At 41.2% G+C, this 20280-nt stretch overlaps 1 protein-coding gene across 4 annotated transcripts; it reads left to right on the forward strand.

Moving 5' to 3' along the window:
* The first annotated feature begins 506 nt into the window (after positions 1-506).
* On the forward strand, positions 507-20180 carry LOC308468825 (SLAIN motif-containing protein-like). Of its 4 annotated transcripts, none has more exons than XM_080991289.1 (9): positions 507-596; positions 4559-5311; positions 7421-7554; positions 11018-11167; positions 14080-14220; positions 15975-16289; positions 16409-16546; positions 17375-17696; positions 19328-20180. In XM_080991289.1, exons 2-9 carry the CDS (start codon positions 4605-4607, stop codon positions 19380-19382), a joined length of 1962 nt encoding a protein of 653 aa, XP_080847415.1. In that variant the 5' UTR covers positions 507-596; positions 4559-4604; the 3' UTR covers positions 19383-20180. The 4 variants fall into 4 exon arrangements, with proteins under 4 accessions (XP_080847415.1, XP_080847414.1, XP_080847417.1 ...); XM_080991288.1 differs by lacking the exon at positions 507-596 and adding an exon at positions 1297-1671; XM_080991291.1 differs by lacking the exons at positions 507-596; positions 11018-11167 and adding an exon at positions 1298-1671.
* Positions 20181-20280: the final 100 nt, after the last annotated feature.

The raw sequence follows: 20280 nt of genomic DNA on the forward strand, positions 1-20280 counted from the left end.
TAAAGAGTAGGAATAATAAAATAATTAAATGTGTAGCGCAGATGCGGCATGAGGCTGCGAGGGCACACCGCTATTGGCAGGGCAGCTCCCCGTCGTCGTCCCCCGACCCCGCGTTCACCTCTAACGCATCAACCACAATCTACCTAGCACCTCCTGCCCAGCAAAGCAAACTCCTTGCCTTGCCTTAACTAAGCCACCCTTCTTTGCCCCTAGATCTCCCTGCAGCTATCAACGCGCAGGCGTAAAAGAAGATATACACCTTTAGGACACGCGCGCCGCGCCGTCAGGAGGCTTCAAAAAGCCGGAGGTGGGCGGGACTTTCTCTGAGCGCTGTCCCTTGTCTCTATCTCTCTTACACACACACAACGCTTCCATCCCGCCCCTAACTCCGCTTCTCTCCCTCCTGATTCGCTTTCGCTCGGCCGGCCGTGCCGTAGATATGCAAATGAGGCTGCGAACGTAGCCAATCAGCCACAAGAGGACGAAACGAGAGGAAAAAAAAGAAGGAAAAAAACATAAAGCAGTAGCAGCGGCGGCAAACGGTCGCCGCTGGAAGGAGAGAGAAGAGGCGCGCGCGCGTGGTGTGTGTGTGGCAGGTAATGAGCGCGCTCTCGGGGATGTGGCGGGTGGCGGATGGTGGAGGAGGCGGCGGCGATGATAAGGCAACGGTTGGTCGGCAGATGATAAGGCAACGGTTGGTCGGCAGACCCCCCCCCCCCGCCTTCATTTCCCCTGAAGCGATGGGCAGCGGAGCCGGGCCTCTCTCGCTCTGCCTCCTCGCTCTCTTTCCTGCATCCTTCGTGGCTCAGTTTGGGTCCCCGGCGCCTCCTCCATCCCTCCTGCCCTCCGTCCCTTCCCTCCCACCTACAACATCTCCCTTGAGCGGACGATCCCCTCGGATCCCTCTCCCTTGAGCGGGCGATCCGGTGAGGAGCAGGTATGGAAGGGGCGGGGGGGGGAGAGACCTGACTCGATTGCCTGCGGAAATGTGTGGGGAGGAGTGTTTAAGTCCCATAGCAGGTTCCCTCCCTCTCTCTCTCTCCTCTTCATCTTTGGTTAAATTTCCGTGTGTGAAGGATGTGCATATTGTGTGTGGTGTTGCTGCTGCTACTGCTGCTCCTGCTGCTACTAATACAAAACCTTCCCTGCCTGCTCAGCAACTGCTGCTCTCCCCACCCACCCTTCCCGGTCATCCTTTAAATAAATGAAATAATAATAATAATAATAATAATAATTAATAATAATAATTTTATTTAAAAAACTGGAGGGGGAAGGCACCCACCTATCTGTCTCTTCTGGCGGTGGCTGCCTTCATGGCGTTATGGGAAAAGGAGAACCCCCCCTCACACAGCTTTTTTGCCCCAATTCTTTCTCCTGAGGAGAGTCACACCTTTCTTTTTTTAAGGGCTTGGAGAAATTAGGTTTTTGTTCATCTATCTGCCCCTCCTGTTCTCTTAGAAAGGAACCCCATTTTTAGGGCAGGGGGCACCAGCCTCCATTCACAAGTGGAGAGGCCCTCCTTAGACATTAAGTGCTTCTGTTGTTTGACCCAGATCCTGCTTCTTCTGGCAATTGATTTGTTCTTTCTTTTCCTGGTTGTGTGTATCTTTCACTCCTCAGGGCTTCATGCAACGCCTCTGTCAGTCTGTAAGATCATCTATCCCGACCAGGGTGATGCTTTTGCTCTGCTTTGCTCTGACACTTACGCTGGTAACGAATTGACTGTTCTCCTGGAAAAAAGAGAGAGAGGGAGATGGATGCTTGGAGCTTCAGTTGATCTCATGGGTAGTTTAGAGATAATGGTTGCCACTTTCTGCTTAATTGCAGCAGCCTGCTTGAAATAGGGCTAAAAATAGTGGCTGGGAAACATTGATAATTATACTTTAACAGAACTCTTTTTTAAAAAAGAAAATGTAACATCACTACATGTGGCTTTCCTTCAGTTTTGTATGATATACAGTAGGCTCATTTCTGGTCTAAGACTGGACACAAATATAAGAGGGAAAGATGATTTGAATGAGAAAATAAAGAAAGTCAGGTCTCCCCAGAATGCTTGGGAGTTACTCAAAACCACAGTAATAGAAACATGAGAAGAATATATACTGCAGATTAGGGAAGGTAGGACTGAGGCCAAGAGGATTCCAGTGTGGTTAAAGAGCAAAATCAAGGAATATATTATGGGTAAAAAGGCTTTCTTTAGAAAATGGAACTGTCCATAGAAGACAATAAAAATGAACACAAGCTTTGGGAAAAGAAACACAAGCAGATGATAAGGGATGATAAAAAAGAATTTGAAATGCTCATTGCAGAATACACAAAGATTAAAAGCAAATCTTTAAATACATTTGTAAAAGCAAGCTGACTGGAGAGGCAGTTGGAGTCGCAAGTATGCTAAACAAAGAAAGATTGCACAGAAGCTGAATGAATTATTTCCACCTGCCTTCACTGTGGATTGTAGAAGATGTAGGGCAGATTCCTATATCTGAACTAAGTTTCACAGGAAAAAATTGAGGAACTGAAGCAAATGGTGGATACAAGAGACAAAATTCTAGGTCTTATTGACAAAACAAAAACGGACTTGAGTTCAGATTGCATCCACCTCAGACTTCTTAAAGAACTCAAATGTGAAATTGCTGATATTCTATCAAATATATGTAGTATGTCCCCAAGATCAGCTTCCATACCTGAGGACTGGAAAGTGATTAGTATAATATTATTTTTAAAAAAGGGATTCGGGAGGAATTCAGAAAATTATAGGCCAGTTAGCTGGCTTTATAGTAAATTCAATTTTATGGGAGGGTGTTTTAGGCTCAGAATTGGGGCAGATATTTCTCCCCTACAGATAAAGTATTTAATTGGAAATTACACAGTTTTTATATGATGGTTCCTTTAGGGCATGGGTAGGCAAACTAAAGCCCGGGGGCCAGATCCGGCCCAATCGCCTTCTAAATCTGGCCTGCGGATGATCCAGGAATCAGCACGTTTTTACATAAGTAGAATGTGTCCTTTTAAATTAAAGTGCATCTCTGGGTTATTTGTGGGGCATAGGAATTTGTTCATTTTTTCCCTTCAAAATATAGTCTGTCCTCCCACAAGGTCTGAGGGACAGTGAACCAGCCCCCTGCTGAAAAAGTTTGCTGACCCCTGCTTTAGGGGCTTTGACATCTGTTTTGCTTCCCAAGAGTTGTAAATGTGAGCAGAGAAACCTGTTCACTTTAAGACTTGATAGGTTTCTATAACACCCTTACTAGTAAGTCCCATGTACCACATTAATAATAGAGCCCAGAGAGTCTTGAGCTGTCACCTTGAGTTTTTTCATTGCTTCCTTTTTGTGCTCATCTGTAATTGGGTATGACTTAAATGAAAGACTTAGTGCATACTTATTGGCATCACTCTGTACTTTTATGTGTGTCTCGTGCACTTTAAAGTTAATTGACAAAGGTGGTTCTGTACACACCCTTCCATGTGTCAACATAACCACTCAGTTTGAAGTAAAGTACTGAGCCAAAAAAGGTGTATGTGTGTATAATTGTTTTTCTAAAAACATACATACTATGTAAACAGAAGCCCAAGTTCACTGGCTTTTGTCAGGCCAAATTGCTGGAGTGGGGAAAGTATAGTAAAAAGTCGCTTATGGGCAGTGCCATGCATCTAGTTTTAAGTAAACTGCTAGTGTCCTTCATTCTCTTTCACTGTATGATCACTTGTTACCAAAACCTGCAGAAATAAGTTTATGGTTTACTGTTCCAATATAAACAATTGGGAAAGAAGCAATTTCTTCTCCTGCATTTTCATGATCCGATATTAGCTACTGGCTTGCTTTGTTTCTTGCCTTCAATAAGTAATTTTCCTATGTTTGTGCATACACAATGTATGTAACCAAGCTGTCAGTTAATTGCAGAATTTATCTACTGAACATGGTAATGCAGCTTCACAATATAGAAACTTCCCTCTAATATCAGTGTTTCAGATATTTAACAAGACTTTCCATATCATTCAGTCTTTTTTCTCCCCATTGAAAAAGCTGGGTTACAAAAATCCTAAACACTTGAAATTTAATGCTGGCTGGCAGTAATTCAAGTTATACTTGAAATATCAATTCCATGGTAGTTTGTCTCCGAATCAATCATTTGGCACAGACTTAGGTAAATGTTGTATGTGGTTCTTTTTTGCTAGCTCAGAAGAATTTTGCAAGTTTGAGTTGGTCATGTCCTTTCCAAATTGACCTCACAGATCTAAAGCTGTCTTCCTGAAACCACATTTGCCTTGGCAGCTCCATGTGAAGTTGGGAAGATTATAGAGCACTCTACTTATTTTGTATGTGTTCATTATGGATATCTGCTTACACCATGAACAACAATGAGTTGCCTTTCCCATGGTAGTGATTATGGTTGCTGCTGGGCAAATTTAGTTCATGTCAACATGTCCATTGTAAGTAACATGCACTACCCTTGCGGATAAGTGCCTTCAGATTTTATTAAGGCTTGGCTCTGCACCATTACCCTGAAGACATTCAATTGTTAAAAGAACTGGTATGTTTACTTTATTTTTTTAACAGGTATCTTCTATAGTATCTTTTTCTATCAAGTCTCCTCAGGGGTTCCATGAAGATGGTTGTCCCTGGGAGTGCCCCTATAATTCAGCCAGACCATAGTCTTGGAACTGAACTCAGCCGGGGCTCAGCAGAGAACTCTGTGATGGGTCCCGATACTGAACCAGTGGATGATCAAGTGGGCCCTGAGCTGGAAGAGGTGCGGAAATTGCAAGAACTTGTGAGGAGACTTGAGCTCCAGAATGAGCAGTTGAGAACTAGAAGCCTTCAAAGTGTGCCAGAGGCAAAACTGCTGAGCCAAGCTGGCGCTAGAGTGGATAATTGCAATTCCAGGCTCAATGGGATGGAAATGAATAATAGCATCAACACTCTGATGGATAAACAGGAATTGCAGATAGTGGCAGACTTACACTCTGCACTGAGTAAAATGAGTTCAGAAGCAGAGGAGACTGATGACATCTTGCAAAAGGATGTAGAGGCCACAGAACAGAACAACTGTACCGGTGGTTGTGGGGAACAGCCTCCTAACCCAAAGTTTGTGAGCAATACAGAAATGCAGAACAGTGATGCTAATACCAATGACTTGTCTAGTTGGAATGGTGGCAGCACAGTGCTAGTAGAAGACTTCATCACAGGTATTGAGCCAGCACTGAGAAAGAGCGAAGGGGATGCAGAAGTAGAACACCTCTTTAATGAGACAACTCTGGATGAAGTGGAGCTGTTAGAACTTGAGAATGCTGACGATGAAGAGGACACCTGGTAAGTCACTCAAAATTATGCCTATCAAGGGAGGAGGGAACTGGACCAAATTTCTGGAGCAGTTTCTATTTTGTTTTGTTGTTTTGAATTGAGATAAAAGAAATGAGGCCTTCATCTGTGTTCAGAGGAATTAAACCAGGACTCCTTGGTTTTGTCAGCAACTTTTCCTAAGTGTAAAGTCAAAGAAAAAAATGGACATTTGGGCAGCCACTATCCACACATACTCTGGAAGTGGACAGGTTCTAAGGGAAGCAGCCCAAAAAAGTCCACAAAAAGTGTAACTGCTACTGGCCCCTAGAGCTATTAGTTAACACAGCAGTGTAAAATGTTGCATTACAGGTGCATCACTCCTCACATTGTAGTTGTGAGTGAGGCGGGTGGTTGTTTATTTTGGGCCCTGCCCTGATCAGTTCAAGAGACAGCCATAAACTGAGCTGGAAGATATTAAGGAGTGTTTGCCTCTGTAGTGTAGGATGCATTTCCACTACTACTCACATTTGATTTTGCCGAATGTGGTGGGGTGTTATTGCCAGTTCTTGTTCCTCATACAACACGTGTTTGGTACATAAATTATATATAGACATAATAAAACGTGTAGAGGCCCTGAGCCACTACTGCTTGTGACAGTTATTTACTTACTTTAAAAACCTGTATCCTGCTTTTCACCATCTAGGCCTCAAAGCAGCTTACAAAAATAGTAATATACAACATACAACAATTAAAATATCAACCTCATTATTTTTTTTTTGCATGAATCCAGCTATTCATTAGAAAGAAATTATGTATAGTCATTTTTTTCCTGGCTGGAATATGCTTGCTGTGGAGGCTTGTGCATTTATAACTTTTGTGGAAAGGTATGTGGGAATTGAATGTTAGTTGTATACACCTTGAATTTTTGTGAGAATAGAGAACTTCATTTATCTAAAGTTGTATGTGACTACTTCTCAGGAAGTGAGTCATGATACTGGTTGTAGTTATTGCTCATATGTCAATATCATAGATAGTTACCTAATAATTTGTGGCAGGACTTATATTTCATATAGCCATGGGTCTTGCTAATTCTCTGAAGGAATGTCACACCTGCTGCATTCCAATAAATGCCTGTTTTAAAGATAAGTGCTAGGAAGTTCCATCTTAATTGTTCATTCTGTTTTTCACTAACAAGCCTTTGTGAGTGAAGTGTGGCAGACTTACCAATGAGAAACGGAAGTAGAGGCATCATTTCTGCATTTCTGCACTTGAAGTTGGTATCTAGAGATTACTTAAAACACTGTGGCATACCTGCTTTCTGCGGTGTACCCATATCTTGTCGTGGATATCCTAGCATAATATAGCTTTTTGATAGAAAATGGATTGGAATACAGAAATAAAAGTGCATTATGTGTTTATACTGTAGTACTCTGCTTCAGAACAAGATGTTATAAAATGTAAGAAAAATATTAGTATTTTTTTTCTATTTGGAATAAAATGGAAGACTTCCTCAGCTCTTAAAGTAGGGGCTTGTTTTTGTTTTGTGCTAGGACTTTTCCCTTTTAGTTAACCATGATTTTTTCCTTTCTTTGGCTAAAGAACCAGTCTTGTTTAGAAGTTAAACAATGAAATTTGTAAATTCCCAACACTTTCTTTTCCCATCCTTCTTGATGTAGTGTCAGTTTTTTTCTCTTAAGCTGTATGAATGAGTAACTCAAAATCTTCCCAGTTTGGAACTCTCTTTTAAAACTATTAAAAGGGGTCTCTTTGAGTACTTTATTAAAAATGTATTCGGCAAAAATTATCTGCTCTAACCACAAGCAGTTCAAATTAGTAAAAGCTGCTGCTGGATAGCTTCTTTTGCTGTGGCACCATTGCTTGTTGGACTCCACCAGAACCACCTAATTCACCAAGTATCATTAGAAAAAATAAAATACAAAAATTATTAACTGACCTTGAAAGCACACTGACTCCCTATTTGCATATTTGTAATAAATGTAGTTATCTATTTGGGGTGGGCATGCATACAGTATATAGTTCATGTTGCTTATTTCAGCAGCTTACCCTGGCTGTAAAGATGGACAAACTGATATAATTATTTACTGAATCAGCATGTTAACCTTTCTCCCTCTGCTTAAGGCTATATGTGTCTTCAAGAAAAATACCAGCAGATGAAAAGGAGTCTCCCCTGAAGTGGTGTAGGCATGTGTTAGACAATCCTAGTCCTGAGACAGAGGCAGCCTGCCGTACCCTAATTAGCAGACTTGACCAAGGTAGGTGAGCTGAATGTGTTTGAAAGGGTGTTTTAATATTTTGTGTTGTATGGCTGCTGCGAAAAAAAACAGAAGGGTCAAAATTATTATTGTCAGTGTGATCCTGTCCATGTCTACCCAAAAGAAAGTGCAATTGAGTTCAATATGACTTATTCCCTGGAAGGTGAGTGTAGGATTGAGGCCTTGGTTGTCACAAGAATTACCAAGCAGATAAACCATGAAGGTTCTCAAAGCACCTGCAAAGTTAAATTTGATTGGACAATTCTGCTCCTTCCATAGGTAGTATTTGGAATTTTGCAATTGAATTTAGTTCAAAGAGCTTTGATACCTTGATCTCTTGTTTTGCTCTTTAGCATTTTCTTGCCAGAGCTTAAACCACATTGCATTAGCACTAATGGCTCGGCAGGGTGCCATGGAGATAATCTTTCTAAGCTTGCCAGAGGCAAGGTGGTGTACATGATACTTGGGCTGAGGTGGCTTCATCAGTGGATGATAATACTAAGTAAACAGCTTTGGTAACTTCATGTCAAATAGAGAATCACTTTTAACCATAAATAAACATTTTCTTGAATTTTTGATACTGTATTTGCTTCAAACAGTTTTTCAGAATAAATATAATTAATCATAACATAATCACTGTGTGATGTATTAGTTGTTTAAAAGTATACATGTCTGTTATAATAATAACTGTTCTAGATGTGACCAGTGCTATGGATGGAGCTGAAAGCTCCTGTACCCCAATTAATCTTTGTTTATTTTTTTCAACGTAGGGGAATAATATGGAAAATTTATACTTATTATCATATCTGACTCAGTTAGCCCAGGACTGCTAACAATCGTTAATGTTAAAGCCATCAATATTGTAGTAAACAAAAGTAAGGCTTTATGATCTATACTTAAAATCATCATGCAAACCTCATAATTCTTATTCACAAACAGGAGAGTGTTTTTTTAGAAAGCTCTGAAAAATGAAACTCCTGTGGATTCTAATTCTTTAGAAAGCTCTGAAAAATGAAACTCCTGTGGATTCTAATTCTATCCATGTCTAATCAAATGTAAATTCTTTTAGACCATTAGATTTCGTGTTAACTGTCTACACACCATATAATAATATTGAAGACTTCAATTTCCTATCATTCATAGCAAGTAATAGTAGATGGATGATTAGCCTCCTTATGAGAAGTATAAACTTTATATGCCAACTTTCTGTTAAAACTTGTAGGCATCATGGAACAAAATAATAATAAATACGTCAATATAAAAACTGCAGGTGCAAAAGTTTTTTTAAGTTACAAGTTTAAAAGAATTACATTCTTGATTAAATTATGCTATTTTAAAATAAATATCGGGATGGGGTAGAATGCAAATAAAAATCTGTCCTTTTACTCGGAATCAGTATCTGAAAGATTTATAGTTACTTGTTCTGGAAGATTTGCATGTATTTTAACAAGCATCTCAACACTTTTCACACATTTCAGTTTGCTCATTGGTGTGTGAAAATGTTCAAACATTGATCATTTGCTTCATAATGCAGAAAATAGAGGTCTGAGGCAAGTAAGAAGCAAGAAGATTCAGAGGATGTGTTCTACATAGATAATTGTATGTTGCAGTGGCAATCTGCTTGGCAGAATCCTTCTCTTGATTGCATTTCTGCTTCAAATACTGAAAATATGTTTTGTATGTACTCTGCAATACTCTTAAGATTGCTTGTTCAGCAATTAAGTCAAGTTGGTAGCCATGTTATAATTGCTAATTTTACTAGCTTTGATCTTGAATATAAAAGTTGCATCCATATGTATTAGCTGTGGTAGCAATATGTTTTTAAATGCTTTCAGAAGGGTTGTGCTTACTGTGAAAAAAAGTCATAAAAGTCCCATTTGCTCCATTGCCTTGGTTATAGGGGAGTAAAGAATTCCCACCCTCTTTTTTAAATGAGCCCTTCAGACTTCTGTTTTCCACAGATCTCCTCTTGCACCAAGGCACCAGGATTTTGTTAGCCTACATACAGCCAGCAACAGAAAACTGACAAGGCTCTGATGACTGGTAGAGTGGAGAGAGACACATCCCTCCAAAGCCCAGTTTTGTCACTTGGCATCTATCAGCCTGCTCAGGGAGGCAGAAACACAGTATAATTGCCTGCTACCGGGTGGCCAAATATTAATCTTACTATTTTCAAAATGGCTCTTAATATGTGTAAGGTGAACACTGTAATCATTTTGTCTTGAACTATTAAACAAGCCTATATTCACACCCTGGAAATGTATTCAGACCACCTGGAAATGGTCTGAAATATTGTTCAGGCTTCTACCCATTTCCATTTTATGGCTGAGTTGGTCTCTCTAGAAGGCATTCAGTTAGCTTTCAAAGAATCTAAATGTCCATTGTATCATGAGGTACCATTCTGAGTTGAGGGATTTCAAGGACAAGATGGTTCAGAATAAGGCTTGATTGTTCTCTGCACTAATAACACCACTCCTTTTTGAACTCTCAACATTAACTTGTTTTAGATCTTAGCTGCAACTAATGATGGGAAATCTGTCTTTGATTTTAAATGTCTGTATCCCAAGTACCTGTGGACTATTCATGCAGGGTTTTTATAGCTGTTATTTGCAGCATGTCTTTCAAAACTTCTTAATACACTTTAAATGAAAGTGCTTTAAGAGAGCATTGAGAAGAGAAGGACAACATTATTTTCCCTCATTCCCGTGAGTCCACAGATGGCTGCTTCATGGGACTACTCTGCCTGTATCTGGATCAGCAGGATAGCTGATTCACACTGATTACTCTTGGATGTTTGATTTCTAGAATGCACGATGTATATTGTATATTATTATCCTGTACCACATTGGGTGATGTGAAACAAAGCTTCCTGCCCCTGCTTGGGGTAGGCCAGCTACTTTACCAGCATAAATGTTAATTGCACTAGACTGAGGCTAGCTTTGCTCCTCAGGACTGGCACAAAACAATATTTGTGAACTATTTAAATCCTCACTTTCAGGATGACATAGAGGTCAAAATTATCTTGTCTTCCCACATAGGGGAGCTATCCCATCTACCCTGTCTATATATTATCTGGGAAGCATGGAAAGAGGAAGCACTATTAGTATTTCAGTATAATGCATGAAGCACTCTCCTTCTGTCTGATATTTTTGATGCTGTCTCAGGTATATATGGGGAGAGCATTATAAGCTGAGGCAGAAGCAATTGTATTGTTTGTCTTTACATTTGCAGGCATGCAGTATTAAGCCAAGGAGAGAACCCTGTATGCAGAACTGAGAACTGTCTTAATTTTTTTCTATATTCCAGACACTTTAAACTGTTGGTAATCAAATGATTTGTTTGTATTGTGTTCAGGGTGAGTGTGTCTGGCATGTAATGCATGCAAATGTAGTCTGTCACTCCTTCTGCCCATATCTTTATTTAACTTGGTAAAGTTACATGGCTTTCTTGTATTTTCCTTTAGCCAGTAGGTGGAAATCCATGTATTGCGGTCCACTGGCATCTTCAAGTGTGCATAACTTGAATACAGACACAGGGTCCTGTAGCAATGCACTAAACATACCCGGGTACTGCAAATCAACTAACAAACCGCTACTAACTTGTGGCAGCTCAGGTACGGCATGGCATTGGGGACAGTTTCAGAGAACTGGAGGTGGGAGATGCATGAGGGAGTGGGGGAGGAAGAGGTGAGACTGGCTTGGTATCTTCAGGCTTAACGTGATTGCCTAATTCTTTTTCTTGCCTTTGTCTAATGCTGATTGTTTAGACCTCTTTGCTTGTTTGTGATAATTCTGGGGAATTTAAAAAGTTTGATTTCTTGAGAGAAAAGTCCACCTCCCAGTACAACTGAGCATTTCATTTCTGGGGCATTTGATTGGTCTTTAAGATAAAGCCCTGATGAAGCCTCCTGTTACAGGACTTCCCTCTGCTGCTTTGCCACTTCATGGTTTGTATGAAGACTTGTTGTTTAACTTGCATGTGTAAAATTCCTTCTGTATTGGGGGAGGATTAGCTTGACATTTGAAGTCAAAGGACTGTATATAAATGGGCATGTGAGTTTCTCTGCTTAGACTTGGGAAAAACTTCAATTGGTCAAAGTGTTTTCCAAAGAGTAGTGTGACCAGTATGCACAGGTGACAACAGCATAACCAGACCACATAACTAGAGGCCAATCAGATGCCTATGGAAAGCCCACAAGCAAGGCATGATAGCAATAGCCCTTTCCTGCTGTTGGTACTCAGCAACAGACAAATTCATGCCTCTGAATACAGTGGTACCTTGGGTTACGAACTTAATTTGTTCCGGAGGTCCGTTCTTAACCCGAAACTGTTCTTAACCCGAGGCGCTCTTTCGCTAATGGGGCCTCCCGCTGCCGCCATGCCACCACCACACAATTTCGTTCTCATCCTGGGGCAAAGTTCACAACCCGGAGCAACTACTTCCGGGTTAGCGGAGTTTGTAACCTGAAACATTTGTAACCCGAAGCGTTTGTAAACCAAGGTGCCACTGTACCTGATCATAGCTGTCATCATGTCTAAGAGTCTGAGGGAATTAAGATTGCTGCGGTTAGACTTGAATGCACATCCTGCCTAAATACATATGAACCATGTAATATAATTAGCTTAGGTTCTTGGTCTGTGAGTAAGCCTGTATTTTCCTTAAGGTGTCCTAGGGCTTGGTTAGTAGCCATTTACCTGGTTATCTATGATGAGTAAGAATATCTTTCGGCAATCAACCAAAGAAACTTGACAAATATTGGACTGTAGGTTGTTTCCTTTTAGGTCACAAATGAACTAGAAGATGGGTTAGAAAAAAACATGATAAATGAAAGCTGCCTTATATTGAGGTGGTACATCTAGCTCAATATTATCTACACTGACAATGGCTTTCCAGGGTTTCAGAGACTAGGCGGCTTTCTCTGTCCTACCTGAAGATGCCAGGGTTTGAACTCAAGACCTTCTGCATGCAAAGCAAATATTTGACAGCCCTTCTCCACAAACAAGCAAACCTTTGTGGGGACTCGCAGTGGGTTTGGACAGAAAAGGGGCTGTTCTTCTCTCTTGCCCAGTTTTTGTATTGGGCTTTTAAATTTTTTAAATAGTCAATTATTTATGATGTTTTCAGGCAAAAAGTGTTCCCCTCTCTGAAAGTGTCTTATAGGAAACTTGGGACTCAGCCTAAATCCACAGTGTCTGAATCGAGGAGGAAGGGATAATATGGAGGACTCCTAAATCTACCTCCAGCAAGAGGACAAGAAAGGTTTTGATTGTTGCAATCTAGGAGGCTTTGATGCATGAAGATTTGGTGATCTGATTTGGTTTATTTGTTTTCGCCATAGCCAGAAAAAGGGGTACCTTTTATTTTAAAAAGAACATGTCTACAAATATTGTATGAACACATTTCATTCTAAAAGACATCTCCCTTTGACGTACAGTGCCTGTTTTCTTATTTGGGAAATGGGGAATGATGGCAGTTAAGAGAGTCACTAGGTCATCATAGGCCTAGCTGTAGCTCCACCAAAATTCTTTCAAGGGCCCTAGACCGTTCCCTGCTCCCCTACACCCCTGCTTAGATACTATATGCCATTGGGCCATTAAATTATTATGACCTTCCCAAAGTGAAGGGCAGGATGTTAACAATAATAGGTAAAAAGGTAAAGGTAAATGACCCCTGGATGGTGAAGTCCGGTCAAAGGGGACCATGGGGTGTGGTGCTCATTTCGCTTCAGGCTGAGGGAGCTGGCCAGTATGACTAAACCGCTTCTAGTGTGATAGGACACCGTGACGAGTGCCAGAGTGCATGGAAACACTGTTTACCTTCCCGCTGCAGCAGTACCTATTTATCTACTCACACTGGCATGCTTTCAAACTGCTAGGTTGGCAGGAGCTGGGACAGAGCAATGGGAGCTCATCCTGTCATGGGGATTCGAACCACCACTTCTTGATCAGCAAGCCCAAGAAGTTTGGTGGTTTAGACCACAGCACCACCCGTGTCCCTAGATGAAAACTATGTTAAATGCAAACTCTGTATTTGTGGGCCTTCTTTGTAATTTAGTTACATAAGGAAGTTCTCTTACTCATAAGTAATTGCTAATTAATCTTAATGGTAAACATGAATGCTTTATAAGGAAGTGTCACTGTACTCATTACAGTGGTCCCCGCAAGACGAATGCCTCGCAAGACGAAAAACTCGCTAGACAAAGGGTTTTGCGTTTTTTGAGTCGTTCTGCAAGACGAATTTTCCTATGGGCTTGCTTCGCAAGACGAAACGTCTTGCGAGTTTGTTTCCTTTTTCTTAAAGCCGCTAAGCCACTAATAGCCGCTAAGCCGCTAATAGCCGTGCTTCGCAAGACGAAAAAACTGCAAGACGAAGAGACTCACGGAACGGATTAATTTCGTCTTGCGAGGCACCACTGTACTAGACTCAAACAAGGCTGTGTACCTAGTATGCTACTACTAGTGAGTTTTAAAGAATACTTTCTAGTCCTCATTTTGACTTTTCTCTCTCCTCCACCACTTCTGAAAGGTTATGTGGGCATGCATTCAGCATTGAGCTCTCAGTCTTCCGTTGACAGTGAACTCAGTACCTCAGATGACTCTATTACGATGGGATACAAACTGCAAGACTTGACAGATGTGCTGGTTATGGCCCGTCTACAGGAAGAAAGTATGTGAAAGCAATTTATTTTCCTCTACATTAGGACAGTATCGCCTACAACAAGAGGTTTTAAAAAACTGCCCAAATAGAGGCTAAATAACATTTTACTTTTGTGTTTTCTCCCTATATGTAACATTTTAATTTTGTTTTCTCGCATTATATGTAACACAGTAACATAAATTCTCCACTTAGATTGGGTAATTGAGTAGCCCTGCTGAATAAATTATATTGATACTAGTAAATGTTGTGAACAGTATATGTGTAAGGACTACTGTTGCTCTGATGAATGTAAAACCTTTCAGACTCATTGCAGTTGCTTCTGGATCAAGAGCACCTTTTCAGTTTAGGTGATGGTCAGGTGTACAGGCTGATTTGGGGGAAGAAAATAAGTTTGACAGCAAACTTAGCGTTTGCTGAACAGGAGAACAGGTTGGAATAGCATATCTAGTCCTGGGACCTTGGTCTGGAAACAGTATCTTTGTGAAAAGTGCAGCAAAATTCCGCCAGCTTCTTTAAACTAAATAAGTCTTTTACTATCTGCAGTGTATGAAACACATATGGAGCATTTGGTTTCTCATACATATATGCACTTCACAGCTAAAAAACTCGTTGAAATCTCCATGGATTTTGTTATGCCCTGAATGTGGGTGTCATGACCTGTAAGCAGCTGCTTTGCAGGGTGTCTAGCTTTCACAACTGCAATTTCAATGTTCTGAAGTTACTGAGAAGACATGGGGTTAGAGGCATCAAAAGCTGTGGCATAAATTAGTGTTTTTTGGTGCAAAAATGTGTCCATCTTATATAATGGGATCTTCAGTTGAGCTGTTGTGTTAGCTGTTGTGTTAGTCTGCAGATGTTTTTGCTTAGGTGGGATTTAAAATGGAACAAAGTACCGTATTTTTTGCACCATAACACTCACTTTTTTCCTCCTAGAAAGTAAGGGGAAATGTCTGTGCGTGTTATGGAGGGAATGCCTACGGGTGGCATGCCTACGGATTTTCCTCCTCTAAAAACTACGTGCGTGTTATGGTCGGGTGCGTGTTATAGAGCGAAAAATACTGTAACCTGAATTATCCTATTAAGAGAACTTAAACAGGAGCAAATGGGCTGGGTGGCTGCTTGTTAACAGTATTATCCCACTGGAAGACAATCCAGTCAAATAGTGGGGAAGCAAAGATCCATAACAAAATGATGGATGCAGTGTGTGTGTGTAAATGCTTTTTGTTGTTGTTTCAACAAATGTCTTGTTAACCTTCCTGCAATTTAAAATTCAAGCGATTCATTTTAAATAACCACACACATCGCTGTAAAACTATATGTGTAGTCAGGGCTTTTCCCGCAGCCGGAATACATAGCAACGCAGTTCTGGCACCTCTCAGGTGGGTGTCATTGCCATTATAAGAGAACATGGTAGGCATTCATGGTGAGTTCTGGCACCAATCTAGAAATATAGCATTGTGTACACAGTGCTAGTACTGTTTGTACAGTTTGTAACTAGGTTTTAAAAGTAGCATAAAATGTGAGCACCTGATGGGAATATATCATGCTGAATGATTATCTTCCATCTCTAGGGTTTGGAACAATATTTCTGATTGCACCACTGTGATTGTGACAAGCAGTGTATTATGTCTTTGCTTTCTGTCTGGTTTAGTAGTTCAGTGGTGGGTCATATCGTAGAAACTTCAGCAAAGATATGTCAGGCAAGAACTCTGGGAAAAAACAATGATCAATAACTGTATCCTTTGTTGTTGGCCATACTTTAGGTCTTCGCCAGGATTATGCCTCCAGCTCAGCCTCTGTTTCCCGTCGTAGTTCCAGTGCTTCTTTGCATTCATTGCGCAAAGGCACCTACAGTGACCAAGACTTTGACACATACAGTCTGGAGGATGAGGATGATGGCTGTTCCTTTTCCTATCATAGTAGCCACAGATACTCACCATCCCCACTGAACTCACCACGGTGCCAGTCCCCATCCACAAACACAGACTTTGGCAGGGCAACAGGCACCCGGATTCACACCTCCCGGAGAGCAGTGCAGAATTCCATTCCGGAAAGGCTGAAATATTCTGGGAATGAAGGTATGTGATTCTCTTGTTGAATCCAATCATGTTTGAGAAGATCACGTGCCTGCAGTGGTTGTGTAAGTGAATACATTAAAGCAGTTGGATTTCTCATTGTCTTTGCATTTCCTTTATAGAAGAGCTAAGGCACAGCATGCCTAACCTGGCCAGAACAGGTCGGCGTTCCTTGGAGTCTATAAAGAACAGCCGCAGCTTGGAGTCAGATCTGCAGGTTCCCGGTAGTCGACTCTCCAGAATCAATCAGCCATCGGCTGGTAAGTTAGCTTTTCTTTCTGTGAATGTTGGTTACTTATCTTAAAAACAGATAAGACAGAGGTACTGGTAGGTTGGGGGTTATGATAATCTTGCAATAGACATGCAGCCTGTTCTGGATGGGGTTACACTTTCTGAGAAGTAGCTGGTTCACAGCTTGGAGATGCTCTTGGATCCATCTCTGCAAACTAGTTGTACATTTTCCCGAGGGTGTTGGACCGAAGTTCATTCATGGCATTGTCATCTCCTGGTTTGATTATTGTAATGTGCTCTATATGCAGCGGCAGAATACAGCTGCTGTCCAGAATACAGCTGCTAAGGTTTTGTCTAGAGCCAGGAGGTGGAACATGCCATCCTAATTTTTACCAACTTGTTTGGCTACCAATTTTGTGTCTAGGATCAATTCATGCTTGGGTCCTAAACAGCCTGGAACAGGTTATCTCAACAATCGCCTTCTTCCATAAAGCATTTCTTGAGAATTCCGCTTCACTTCCGAAGCACTTCTTTCTGTCGCTGCATTGATAATTAGGAATGAAAACAGGGCCTTTTCTATTGTGTCACTCAGTCTGTGGAACTACCTCCCAAGAGAGGTGCATCTGACTCCCTCGTGGTCTGCTTTTAGGATGGCATTGAAGATTCTCTTTCAATGGGAAGTCTTCAGGAATGAACTCTAATGGCTATTCTTGGGGTTGTTTGGGGGAGGGGGTGTCCTGGTTTTTTTGTTTTGTTAGTGTTTTATTTTAAATTTTGTAATCCTGAGGAGACAGGATATAAACTTTGTAAATCTTTTTGTGGTCTCACTTGTGCCTTTTTTCCCACCCCACTTCAAGGTCTGGCTCCAAGTAAGCTCCGCTATTCCTCGGGTGCTGGGAAGCCACCCTTAATAGTCCGACAGCCAATGAAAGCAGGTTCTTGTGCCAGTAGTCCCATAACACCACAGCAGTCCGTTAGAGCTGCTGGTTTTGCCAGTACTGTTGGCAGAGTTCGAAAGCTACAGTCTTCCACACAGCATCCAAATTCTGCTGGTGGTGGCAGTTTGGTGGCTAGAAGCAATAGTATGGCCACAGGAGCAAAACACGCCCTTCCAAAAAGTAGAACGTCCATTGGGGGAGCATCCTCCCTGAAGAGCAAGCTGGCACAGCCAGCCAAGAGGTAAGAGCTAAAAGCTTTAAGTGCAAAGTAAAAAAAGGATGCTCTGGGCTTGTGCCCTGAGAATTAAGAAGTATCTGTGCTGTTGGCTTGGTTGGGATAGCAATATTGGCTTCTAATATTATTTGCATTGGAGTCAGGACTCCACAGTTTTGCTCACCACAGCAAAACACCCATCACCCTTGGGCAAGAGTCCAAAGGCATTCTCCTAGTTCTGGAGATGCAGTGTGGGGCAGAATGATCCCTACCTCCTCAGCTGAAAAATTGGTAAGAAAACTGTAACTTTTTTTTTTGTTGCTACATGGCCAGGTGCTTGGAGCATCTGGCAAGCACGGGCACAAAGCAAGCTTCTGCCTGCCGTCCACTTTCAAGATGGAAGTTTGTTTCCAACTTCATGACATCTCAGGGACACAGTGCAAAATCAGAGGCAATGCTTGATTTGTGGTTATATGATCCTGGCATCCACAATTTTTTTGGCTCACCAAGGCCAACCAAAATTTGTCGACCAATTGTGATAATTTCCTTCAACTTTAGAGGAAAACACAGAAGCTCTATCAGAATTCAGTGGAACTTCCTTCTGAGTGGTCAGGTTTAGGGGCAGTGTGTTAAGTTTCTTTGCTTCAACCATGAAATGTAAAAAGGCAAACATGATGTGGGATTGAGGATTGATCATTCTATGATATTATGGCAGTGGACAAAGCTGTATTGTAACTTTTGAATAAATGCTTTTGTTTTTTTTAAAACGGGAAATATAAGCATGGAGGTGGATGTGAGGGCAGGTGCTTGCAGCAAGAGATTAGGGAGTCATTATAGTCGTGAGTTGCTGTTACTTTTGCTAATTCTGAACTGACTTATTGGGTGAAGTGCTGTCTGCATAATTCTGTCCTCAACAAGCAGTAAGTGGCTGTAGTAAAGGAAGATTGCTTGGTATATGTGAAATATATGGTGCTTAAACCATCTATTTTGAGGTTGGCCTTGTGTTTGGTATAGAATTGATGCTAGTGCACAGGGAAGAATCCTGGTTCTTGGATAGCTACAGGGATGTTGAGAAGCATGCATGTTTTAAAAGCCAACCAATGTACTTTTGCTTTGATGACATTTATTTCAGCTGTAGAGCTCTCTGATATGGTAACCACTGTATCACCTTGGATTTCCTATGTGACAATCAAGGTTCCATGTTTGTGCAACATGCCCGGGAAAAAATCACCCCCTATGAAAAGACTGCATTTTTAATTGAACAAATAAGAGTACTGCTCAATACCTAATGTTTCTCTTTGGTGGATATAAGAGAAGCAGTATACATTGTAGTAGGGAAAGTTGTGTTACATCTATTTTGCTGCATATCAGTTTTCTGGAACCAACCTTTCATTATAACTTCCCAACACATGCACATGCAGTAAAACACATTAACACCTGTTGTTCTTGCAGCTGTGTAGAAAACAGACGTCCTGAGCACATTTGGGGAGAAAGCTAGTTTTCTTTGTGCTTGGAGTTTTTTAATACAGCAGAGCATTCAAACATTACTTTAGCAACAGATACAGCGCATAAGTGCTAATCATGTATGTTGGCTCTTACTCTATTACAGTAGCATGTGGCTACTCCTCTAAAGTACTTAATTTTTTGTATCCCAACAGATTTCCGAAGGCCAGTGTTTCTGCTGATGACTCTTGGAAAGAAGGGTGCTTCTGAGCCAATGTGAAGTTACAGTGGTACCTCGGGTTACATTCGTTTCAGGTTACAGACACCGCTAACCCAGAAATAGTACCTCAGGTTAAGAACTTTGCTTCAGGATGAGAACAGAAATTGTGCTGCGGTGGCAGCGGGAGGCCCCATTAGCTAAAGTGGTACCTCAGGTTAAGAACAGTTTCAGGTTAAGAACAGACCTCCAGAACGAATTAATTTCTTAACCCTAGGTACGACTGTACTGATAAACAGTGACTGGTTGGTTTGGGAAATACTGCAGTTGGACCAAGAGCCCAGCTGGCTGGGCAGGAGAGGATCTTAAAAGTCTACTCATCTTTAGCATCAGTGCACCTGAGCAACAGGGATATTTTTCTGAATTCATGCCACCTCTTTGCCTTTGTTTTATTTCAGTGGTAGAAATTGACTGCCTTTATTTTGCTTTAGCTGTTATATTCTTATTGCTTTGTACTTGGGAATATAGAAAGCTTCCTGATTACACTTGAACATTTGTTTGAACATTCCCCCCAAGGGGGGGAGGAGACGAGCACAGGATAGTGCCCCTATGGCTATAAAAGCATTTGATTTTTTTTGGGGGGGGGAGTTTCCCTCCCAAAAAGCATCTAGAGAAGTAGAAATAATTAGAAATTACAGTGTCATATGGGGTATCTTAACTTTTCTAGGAACTTTTCAGAGGTTTTCTAATTATCCCAAGTATGGGTATCTCAGTTACTTTGATTATAGTAGTGGTTGAAGCTGGTTTTTGATCATTGATAGTACACACTCCCAAATAAATATATCAAAACACCAAGACTCTTATGTGGTTTCTTGAAGGGCTGCTGTGTACCCTGCAGTGAATTCATGTGTACCTATGTGCTCTTTTCCTTGTATTTTACCTGAGTAATGA

This window comes from Podarcis pityusensis, assembly GCF_964106645.2.
Source record: "Podarcis pityusensis genome assembly, chromosome: Z".
NCBI lineage: Eukaryota > Metazoa > Chordata > Lepidosauria > Squamata > Lacertidae > Podarcis > Podarcis pityusensis.

Bases quoted from the DNA above. Each gene is read 5' to 3' on its own strand.
- LOC308468825 (XM_080991289.1), top strand. From the start codon at position 4,605: ATGAAGATGGTTGTCCCTGGGAGTGCCCCTATAATTCAGCCAGACCAT. The intron at 11,168-14,079 runs GTACGGCATGGC...CACTTCTGAAAG, and splicing joins ACTAACTTGTGGCAGCTCAG to GTTATGTGGGCATGCATTCA. The intron at 16,290-16,408 runs GTATGTGATTCT...TTTCCTTTATAG, and splicing joins GAAATATTCTGGGAATGAAG to AAGAGCTAAGGCACAGCATG.